At 44.0% G+C, this 11,206-nt stretch overlaps 1 protein-coding gene across 1 annotated transcript; it reads right to left on the reverse strand.

Moving 5' to 3' along the window:
* Window positions 1–1,856: 1,856 nt before the first annotated feature.
* On the reverse strand, window positions 1,857–10,494 carry LOC144581133 (uncharacterized). Its single transcript, XM_078363508.1, has 4 exons — window positions 10,384–10,494; window positions 9,780–10,190; window positions 9,281–9,562; window positions 1,857–2,148 (listed from the first exon to the last, which is right to left on the reverse strand). Exons 1-4 carry the CDS (start codon window positions 10,480–10,482, stop codon window positions 1,945–1,947), a joined length of 996 nt encoding a protein of 331 aa, XP_078219634.1. The 5' UTR covers window positions 10,483–10,494; the 3' UTR covers window positions 1,857–1,944.
* Window positions 10,495–11,206: the final 712 nt, after the last annotated feature.

Raw genomic sequence — 11,206 nt, forward strand, 5'->3', positions numbered from 1 at the left:
AATGAAAACTGCCTGTAAAGTCAGTGCTTTACACCTCAAACCTTTATTATATGAAAATTCATATTTTCATAATCACATTAAAGTTTAACGTGCTATTCATTATAAGATTAAATGGCATAAGTTATTCTGTTCGTGTAATTATTAACAACTGGAAATTAAATCATGATAATTTTGTACTATTCTCCATAAAATGGTAATTTCCTTCTCCTTTTGCCTGAGAACCACGCTTCAAGAATACACCTTACCTTCTAAAATAAATAATCACATAGAGAATATTTATTTTACATAAAATACATATTTATATTTATATATTTTATATTTGTATATATTTATATAGAATATATTTATATATAACATCTATATATGAAATCTACCTATATAAATATAAATATATAAAAATACATATATAAATATAAACATATATAGATATTATATATGTAAATGCATAGGGATAAATATAAATTATATATACACATTAGAAATACACGGGTCTTTTCTGTATAAAGACATCTGTGTTTATATAATAACCTGTGTATTTATGTGAATATATAAAAATATAGATTTTATATATATACACACACACACACATATTGGGAATACTGTAGTAAGTTCTACTATATATAGAAAAGACCTGTGCATTTATATAATATAGATTACATAAATACAAATTAGAAATGCACAGGTCTTTTCTATAAATTCTCTCATATTCTATATTACTCTCTCATTGAAATTATTGACAACTGGGTATTATATCATGACAATTTTGTTCTTTATTCTTCTTAAAGTGATAATTTCCTTTCTCTTTTTGCCTGTGAATCATGCTTCAACAATCATAGAAACTTACTTTCTAAAATAAATGGTTACATATATCAATGTAAATATATATTTATATATAGATATTTCTGTAGGTAATCTATATATATAAATATACAAATACTTCTATTAATGTATAAATATACAGTAGGTTCTAGTATATATAGAAAATACATGTGTATTTCTAACATATATTTTTTTATAGAAATATGTAATCCATATTTGCATATTCATATATCTTATATATAAATATGTATAATTTATGTTTGTATATAGTAAATATAATTGTATAATTTATTTACATGTATATTTACATATCTGTATATAGTAAATTCTCTATGTAGAAAAGACCTGTATATTTCGAATGTATGGCAATATAAAATGTACCTTCTGTCTGCTCAGTTGCAAACATAAAAAGGCTTTTTCCAAGTAGATAGGTTTTGCTCTACTTTGAATTTTTCTTCTTAATTGTATTAGGTGACACTGAAAGGAAAGACAATGGAAACGATTGTTTCATCCGTTTCCATAAATGAAAAGGTATTTTAACAATGAAACCTAAGTAGGGAGAATACAGTTCTTGGTAGTTGGTGTATGAGCTAGCAACATTGCATGAAGAAAGAAACCTCACAAGAAATGAAGTCATCCTGTGAAGGGGAAATTTGTCTCCAGTGCTCAGCCATGACACAATCCTTATCCTCCTGTCTGTCTGTGACCTGTCCCTCTGACATTAACCCCACAGGACCCCACATCACTTCCTTCCCACATACTACCCATTCATTCCTTCTTTCCTTTCTCACTTCTCACACACCACCTCTACTTCCCTACCTCCCTACCCTCCCCCACACACCATCTCTATCTCGCACCCCCCTCCCCCCCATCCACCACCTCTCTCTCCCTCACTCCGTCCGCCCCCACACATCATCTCTGTCTCCCTCCCTTCCTCCCCACACAACACCTCTGTCGTTCTCCCTTCCTCCCCGCACAACAGCTCTTCCTCCCTCCCCACCATCAGAGAACACAGTCACTGGGATCATTTTGCAACACATTGGATTTATTGACATCAGCAAGGGGGCACCCCCCCCCTCCGGCACTGGTGAGACCTCTGAGGTTTCCTGGCGACTGGGCCTGAACTTAGTCGCTGCTGACGGACGAGGTGGAGATGTTGATCACGTCACTCGGTGGATCCGACGAGCTGGAGATGGTGATTACGTCACTCAGTGGATCCTCCAGCTGGGTCTCCTGGTTCAGTGGATCCTCCAGCTGGGTCTCCTTACTCAGTGGATCCTCCAGCTGGGTCTCCTGGCTCAGTGGGTCGGGCTCGCCCACTGGCTCCTCCTTCACAGGCACTTTGCAGGGAGGAAGCTCCTGGCTCGGCGGCTTGCTGGGCCCGGGTGTTGCTGGCCCGCTCCCTGCCTCAGGGGCTCCCCCACGGCTGCCATCTTTCTCCCAGCAGCACGTTTCTTCCTGCCTCTCCGTCCCGGACCTGCTTTTCCTCTCTTGCCCTCCTTGGGCATCTGGAAGGGCAACAGGGAGATCACAGTGGGGCTCTGTCCGGGTCAGGGGAGAGGATGGAGGAGGCTGGGAACAGGGACGTTTCCTGAGAAGCGGTGAGGGCCGGGCTGGGGGTTGTGCCAGGTGAGGACAGGGCAGGAATCTTGAGGAAGGATTCAAGGGGAAGAAGAGGAGGAGCTCAGGTGGGTCGCTCACTTTCTTCGGGGTACTGGGTTTCGCCTCAGAGGAAGACTTCCTCTTCCGCGTCTCCCTGGCCTTGGCCGGCACTCCCGAGGCTCTCGTCTTTGGCGCCATCTTGCTCAAATCAACGTCTCCAACGTCAACGTCAGGCTGCCTGGTCTATGTGTACGTGCCCCTCCCGGGATCCCAGGACAATGCGGCGACCACGTCCCTGAGCTTTGATTGGTCAGCATGCCGCCATCCGGCCAATGGTAGCCCTGGGCGGGAAGGACGGGCTTAGACGTCACACAGCACCATCAGGAATTGGCTGAAGAAGTGTGGGGGTGGGGTGGCATTTGATGAGGAAGGCAGGATGCTATGATTGGAGAAAGGGAGATTATGGTTAGCACTCCTAAAGATAGTTCCCAACTGACATGTCACCCCTCTTAACCTCCCCATGTTCAATTTTGGCAGATCACTTGGCACGGGAGGGTGTTTCCTCCAGATGTTTCCCCAGGACCCCCCCATTCAGTGGTACATTCTGTTCCCTCCCACCTTCCATCATTACCCAGTTTCTGTATGACCTACCTCAACCTCCTCCATGCTAACTGGGACAGGTGTAAGGCTATGTGAAGATGGCAATCATCTCCCTCTCCTACACATTCGTCTGCTGATCCTCGAGGACCATTCACTTCTTGGATGCTGTGAAAGAATGTATCCATTTCCCTTTCTTATCCCAGTGCCCACAGAGTGCCCCTAAATGTTTCATTCTCATGGTTTAAAGCACTGGCTTCAGGGGGTCAAGCTCAGCAAACACACTCTCTCTGCTGCCTATCTGTATCAAGCTGGGTTCCTCAGAGAAGGAGAAACTAACCCAACAGGGTATTGTGTTTGTGTGTGTGTGTGTTTGTGTGTGTGTGTGTGTGTGTGTGTAATATACATCATAAACATCTATTTACTATCATATCATATTTGTTTCTGAATGATATTATGTATATGATACGGTTTACTGTAAGGAATTGTCTCACACATTCACACAATGTGGCGGTCTGGAAGGCTGAAATATGCAGCGCAGGTGAGCAGTCTGGAAACTAAAAGCTTCTGCACAGTTGACAGTCAACAAAATTAAAAGGCAGCCTATGGTTTGGGAGGTTTGTGTGCTCCCTCTGGGTTTATTTGGCAGCAGTTAGGACATACCTGGGTCATCTTTTGTAAACTCAGGGTGGAATAAGAAAGCCCCATCTATCTTCCAGGACCATTCTAAGGATGCCTCGCATGCATTGCTCAGTCATGACAGCGATGATTATTTTTCGAATAGTATCTAGCCCACTGCCTGGACCACGGTTGGTCCCCAATAAATAATTTTTGGATGAATAATTTAATTTGTTATTAATACTTTTTTTACCCTCCTTATTGTTTTTTTTTGGAGACAGGGTCTTGCTTTCTTTTCCAGGTTGAAGTGCAGTGGCGTGATCTTAGTTTACGGCAGCCTCCACCTCCCAGGTTCAGTTATTCTGCCTCAGCCTTCTGAGTAGCTGGGACTACCGGCACATGCCACCACATCTGGCTAACTTTTGTATTTTAGTAGAGACAGTGTTTCACCTTGTTAGCCAGGCTGATCTTGAACTCCTGACCTCAGGTGATCCACCAGCCTCTGCCTCACAAAGCACTGGGATTACAGGAGTGAGCCACCACGCCTGGCCTCTTCTCTATTTTTTTTTTCACTGCAATTACTCTTATCAAATTTTGAGTTGTATCAGATTCTCAATCTAGTTAAGATTCAAAATTACATATCAGCTTGCTAGTCTAGCGCTTTTCCTTACTCCTCTCCCTGAAACGTCCTCAATTCTGTTTCTATTCTGCCTGGCTTTTTTCCCACTCCCGTGGACCGGTGTCCAGGGCCTCATACCCCCCAAAACCCTTCAACTAGTTATTAACTAATTTAACTGTGTATATAACATGTAGAAGAACACCTTTCTGCCAGTAAAAACATTTTCTTTCAAGAAAATAGGTAACAGCTGTTTTCATAAAACCTTCCGGGCCAGACATGGTGGTTCTCACCTGTAATCCCAGCACTTTGGGAGGCCGAGGTGGGTGGGTCACCTGAGGCCAGGAGTTTCAGATAAGCCTGGCCAACATGGCAAAACCCCGTCTTTACCAAAAGGACAAAACTTAGCCCAGTGTGGTGTGGTAGGTGCTTGTAATCCCAGCTACTCAGGAGGCTGAAGCAAAGAATCGCTTGAATCCAGGAGACAAAGATTACAGTGAGCCAACATTGCACCACTGCGCTCCAGCCTGGGCAACAAGAGTGAATCTCTGTCTCAAAAACAAACAAACAAACAAACAAACAAACAAAAACTCTTCTCTATATGAACTGAGCCTACAATTATCTTGCTCATAGAATTTCTGTAGCGCTTATGCACACATAAAGTGTGCGAATTCACACTTGGTTCTGGGGACTCCTTTCATGAATGTCAGCTAAGATGTGGCCCCTAAACCAGGGGACGTGCCTCGAGTGCCTCTTCAGTCCTCCTACAGTGTGTAATACAGTGCTGCTTCTGCAGCATTGAGCAGTAGTCCTTGAGACGGTAGAGTTTGGAATTTGATCTTTGCAGACTTGAGTTTTAATCCTGACTCTGTAACCTATAAGCACCATAAGAAAGGTACTCAAGCTGTCTATCTCAGGTGTCCAGCGGGGATAGTACCCATTTTACAGGGTGCGATGGTTAATTTCAGGTGTCCACGTGGCTGCCTTAAGGAATACATCAGGAATTGGTAAAGCATTGTTTCTGAGTGAGCCCGCAGGTATTCCCAGGAAGATTGGTGTGAGCTGGTGGACAGAGTGAGGAAGATGTCTTTAGTAGAGACAGGCCCCATCCAATTCTCTGAGGCCCAGATAGAGGAAACAGGGCAGAGGAAAGGCGCTTTCCTCCCTTTCTCTCCTGGAGCTGGGACTCTTCTTTTCCTGCCCGTGGACACCACAACTGCAGGCTCTTTTCATACTGAGAGTTACACCATCCACTTCCCTGGTTCTGAGGCTTTTGGATGTGAACTGAGTCACACTCCTGGCATCCCAGGGGCTCCAGCTTGCAGAAAGCCTGTCCTGAGACTTTTCATCCTCCAATTCCTTTAATAAATCTGCTCTCATCCATCTTTGCTGATATCCTGTTGGTGGTGTCTCTCAAGAGCCCCGATTAATCCATAGGGGTGATGTGAGGGAGCAATGAGGTCGTGCATGGGGAGCAGGCAGCATTTCACAGCCTGCCTGACACATGCCCATGTCCTATAGGCTGCAGCTGCAGCTATTCTAGAGCTTAGTGTCAGGGCTTAAAACAGTGGAAGGCCTTGCCTCCGGCACCCAGCCATCGTGTTGATCTTTTCCTGTCATTTTTCAATTCCAGAGTGTTTTCTTGAGAGCAATTCGGTGTCCCAGGTAGTATTGACGAGGGGCTAAAATCAATCCTTACCTGTGGGAATCTGAAGCTGGGAGTGAGCAAAGGTGAGAAAGTTCTCAGGAGTCAGGAGCAGAGGAAGCTGCATGGTCAAGGGGAATCGACATGAGCCTTCCTGCCGTGTGTTCTGTTTCCTGCGGTCTAATGAGAAAGAGACATATGTATGTCTACATCATCTCATACTTAGCTCTTTAATATGTACAAGGTGTTTTCAAATTTTCCCACCGACTGTCCTTGACAGCTGAGAACATCAAGATTACCTGTTGTTGGTGACTGTTGTCAAGGGGATCCGCCCTTTAGGGACACAGGAAGATTTGCCTAAAAACGTCAGGAAGCTTGATATCTATTATTTTATTATAAAAGTCAACTGCAGTTTTGCTGATGTATTACTTCTTTACTCATTCCAATGTTTATTTTAAGCCTGAGCTTGTGGGTAGTTGGAGAAGGAGGGAAAATATTTAACACTCTTATTAACTAATTTTACTGTGTATTTAACATGTAGAATAAAGAAAGACTTAAATGAAGATGTAGTATTTGTGAATGCTCCAACAAACTAAAAGATTATTTAAATTACTGATTTGTGATTGAACCATTTATTGTCCATAATGAATTAAAAGTTTGTGAAAATAAATTCCGTGACCTTTGGCATCTATAATTTCAAAAGCGTAGTAATTTTTTTCAAAGCTGAAAATGCCTGAAACACCAGTCTGCCAATCATCACAATAAAACATGAAGCCCCAGTGAAAGAGCTAGTCAGGATGGGTTCCCAATAAATAGCAGTTGAAGCTCCAACTACCATCAGGTGATGAGAAAACACGGTGTAAGGGCCACGTGTAATTTTTTAAATGCCAAAAGAATCGTCACAGACCGTTTTGGCTTGCAGAGCTTGAATGGCAATATGGCATTAAAATAAGGTACACAAAATTAATTATTGAATGTAATTTTGAAACACACTGCTAAAGTGCTCCCTAATATTCAACAAGCCCAAAAGTGACCACTGACAAGACTTCGTTTATTGCAGTTTTTATGCTGTCATTATGGAAAAACTGTAGCAGAAAGTTCACCAACCTCCCTTTGGAAAGAGACGTACAACCACGGCCAATAGGCTTTCCTAAAGGACAGCAGGAGCTTTGCACTGGGACTTGTTTCCCGTCCATAACATACAAATAGTTATTGTTCAGGGTCAATACAGCCTTGCAAATACACAGGCTTTGAGTTATACCAAGCATGCTCGTCCTTATATGGTATGTCCATATATGAAATACAAAAGAAATACACCACAAAATGATGGTGTTCAGGACATGGGGGAAGGCCCTGTTTCTGTGGTACAGCGTAACACATGGAAACTGCCTATAAAGCCAGTGCTTCACAACCCACGCCCTTATTACATGGAAATTCACGTTTCCATAATCACATAAAAGTTTAATGTGCTATTCATTATAAGATTAAAGGTTATGAGTTATTCTGTGCATGTAATTATTGACAACTGGAAATTAAATCGCGATAATTTTTTACTCTATTCCTTTTAAAATGATAATTTTCTTTCTCGTTTGCCTGAGAACCATGCTTCGACAATCATAACACCTTACCTCCTAAAGTAAATGATCACAAATAGAATATATATTTTATATATGATATATAGTTATATTTATACATTATATAACAATATAAATATATATTTATATTTTATCTTTGTATTGATAAATTTATATAAAATATAAATATTTATATATATATAATCTATATATGAAATCTAGCCACATAAACCTAAATATATAAAAATAAATATATAAATATACATATATAGAGGTAATTATATACAAATATATAAAGATAAAAACAAATCATATATATATACATATATATACATGCACACATTAGGAATACACAGGTCTTTTCTGTATATAGCAAAGACCTGTGTGTTTATATAAAAACCCATGTATATAAATATTTACAAATATGTATTTTATATATATATACACATTAGGAATACAGTAGCAGCAAATAATACTATATATAGAAAAGACCTGTGCATTTATATAACTATATATGAATGTAGATTACACATATAGACATTACAAATACACAGGTCTTTTCTACACATAGCAAGTTCTATATTATTCTCTCATTGCAATGATGGACAACTGGGTATTGAGTAGTGAAAAATTTTGTAGTTTATTCTTCTTAAAGTGGTTATTTTCTTTCTCTTTTTGCCTGTGAACCATGCTTCAACAATCATAACGCCTTACCTTCTAAAATAAATGATTATATATAACATATAAATATGTTTTATATATAATATAAATATTTCTATATATAATCTATGTGTATATATGAAGAAGTTAATATATAAATATATAGTAGGTTCTAGTATATATAGAAAAAACGTGTATTTCTAATGTATGTAGACATCTGTATTTATAGACATATAATCCATATTTGTATTTATATATTTTATACATATATAATCTATATATTTGTAAATAATATAGTTGTATATATTTCATTTACTTATATATTCTTATATAGTAAGTTCTACTATATATAGAAAAGACCTGTGTATTTCTAATGTATGGAAATATGAAATGTACTTTTTGTGTCCTCAGTTGCAAAAATAAAATAGCTTTTTTCAAATAGATTTTACTCTACTTTGAATTTTTCTTCTTAATTATATTAGATTGTAGGGAGAGGATGCTGAAAGGAAAGAGGATTCTTCCATCGGTTTCTATGAATGAAAAGGTACTTTAACAATGAAACCTAAGTAGGTAGAATCTGATTCTTGGTACTTGATGTATGAGCTAGCAAGATTGCATGAAGAAAGAAGCCTTACAAGACGAGGAGTCATCCTGTGCAGGGGAAATTTGTCTCCAGTGCTCAACTCTGATGCAGTCCTTATCCTCCTGTCTGGCTGTGACCTGTCTCTCTGACATCAACCTCGTAGGACCCCACTTCCTACCCCCTCCACACACCACCCATTCTTCCCTCCGCCCCATACACCACCTCTTCCTCCCTCCCTCTCCCCCCCACACATCACCTTTCCCTCCCTCCCTCCCTCCCTCCCTCTCCCCCCTCCCTCTCCCCCCTCCCCCCACACATCACCTTTCCCTCCCTCCCTCCCTCCCTCCCTCCCTCCCTCCCTCCCTCCCCACCATCAGAGAACACAGTCACTGGGATCATTTTGCAACACATTGGATTTATTGACATCAGCATGGGGGCGCCCCCTGCGCTGGTGAGATCTCCGAGTCTCCTGGCAGCTGGGCCTGAACTTAGTCGCTGCTGAGGGACGAGGCGGAGACGGTCATCACGTCACTCGGTAGATCCGACGAGGTGGAGACGGTCATCACGTCACTCAGTGGCTCCGACGAGGTGGAGACGGTCATCACGTCACTCAGTGGCTCCTCCAGCTGGGTCTCCTGGCTCAGTGGGTCGGGCTCGCCCACTGGCTCCTCCTTCACAGGCACTTTGCATGGAGGAAGCTCCTGGCTCGGCGGCTGGCTGGGCCCGGGTGGTGCTGGCCCGCTCCCTGCCTCAGGGGCTCCCACGGCTGCCATCTTTTTCCCAGCGGCACGTTTCTTCCCGCCTCTCCCTCCAGGACCTACTTTTCCTCTCTTGCCCACCTTGGGCATCTGGAAGGGCAACAGGGAGATCACAGTGGGGCTCTGTCCGGGTCAGGGGAGAGGATGGAGGAGGCTGGGAACAGGGACGTTTCCTGAGAAGCGGTGAGGGCCGGGCTGGGGGTTGTGCCAGGTGACGACAGGGCAGGAATCTTGAGGAAGGAATCAAGGGGAAGACGAGGAGGAGCTCGGGTGGGTCACTCACCTTCTTCGGGGTACTGGGACTCACCTCAGAAGAGGACTTCCTCTTTCGCGTCTCCCCGGCCTTGGCCGGCGGTACCGAGGCTCTTTTCTTTGGCGCCATCTTGCTCAACTCAAAGGTCATCACGTCACTCAGTGGCTCCGACGAGGTGGAGACGGTCATCACGTCACTCAGTGGCTCCTCCAGCTGGGTCTCCTGGCTCAGTGGATCCTCCAGCTGGGTCTCCTGGCTCAGTGGGTCGGGCTCGCCCACTGGCTCCTCCTTCACAGGCACTTTGCATGGAGGAAGCTCCTGGCTCGGCGGCTGGCTGGGCCCGGGTGGTGCTGGCCCGCTCCCTGCCTCAGGGGCTCCCACGGCTGCCATCTTTTTCCCAGCGGCACGTTTCTTCCCGCCTCTCCCTCCAGGACCTGCTTTTCCTCTCTTGCCCACCTTGGGCGTCTGGAAGGACAACAGGGAGATCACAGTGGGGCTCTGTCCGGGTCAGGGGAGAGGATGGAGGAGGCTGGGAACAGGGACGTTTCCTGAGAAGCGGTGAGGGCCGGGCTGGGGGTTGTGCCAGGTGAGGACAGGGCAGGAATCTTGAGGAAGGAATCAAGGGGAAGACGAGGAGGAGCTCGGGTGGGTCACTCACCTTCTTCGGGGTACTGGGACTCGCCTCAGAAGAGGACTTCCTCTTTCGCGTCTCCCCGGCCTTGGCCGGCGGTCCCGAGGCTCTCTTCTTTGGCGCCATCTTGCTCAACTCAACGTCTCCAACGTCAATGTCAGGCTGCCTGGTCTACGTGTACGTGCCCCTTTCGTCCACGACAATGAGGCAACCACGTTTCTGAGCTTTGATTGGTCAGCATGCCACCACCCAGCCAATGGTAGCCCTGGGCGGGAAGGACGGGCTTAGACGTCACACAGCACCGCCGGGACATGGCCGAAGAAGTGTGGGGGTGGGGTGGCATTTGATGAGGACGGCAGGATGCTATGATTGGAGAAAGGGAGATTATGGTTAGCACTCCTAAAGATGGTTCCCAACTGACATGTCACCCCACTTCACCTCCCCATGTTCAATTTTGGCAGATCACTTGGCACGGGAGGGTGTTTCCTCCAGATGTTTCCCCAGGACCCCCCCATTCAGTGGTACATTCTGTTCCCTCCCACCTTCCATCATTACCCAGTTTCTGTATGACCTACCTCAACCTCCTCCATGCTAACTGGGACAGGTGTAAGGCTCTGTGAAGATGGCAATCATCTCCCTCTCCTACACATTCGTCTGCTGATCCTCGAGGACCATTCACTTCTTGGATGCTGTGAAAGAACTTATCCATTTCCCTTTCTTATCCCAGTGCCCACAGATTGCCCCTAAATGTTTCATTCTCATGGTTTAAAGCACTGGCGTCAGGGGGTCAAGCTCAGCAAACACACTGTCTCTGCTGCTTATCTGTATCAAGCTGGGTTCCTCAGAGAAG

The sequence above is a fragment of the Callithrix jacchus genome, chromosome X (assembly GCF_049354715.1).
Source record: "Callithrix jacchus isolate 240 chromosome X, calJac240_pri, whole genome shotgun sequence".
Classification (NCBI taxonomy): Eukaryota; Metazoa; Chordata; class Mammalia; order Primates; family Cebidae; genus Callithrix; species Callithrix jacchus.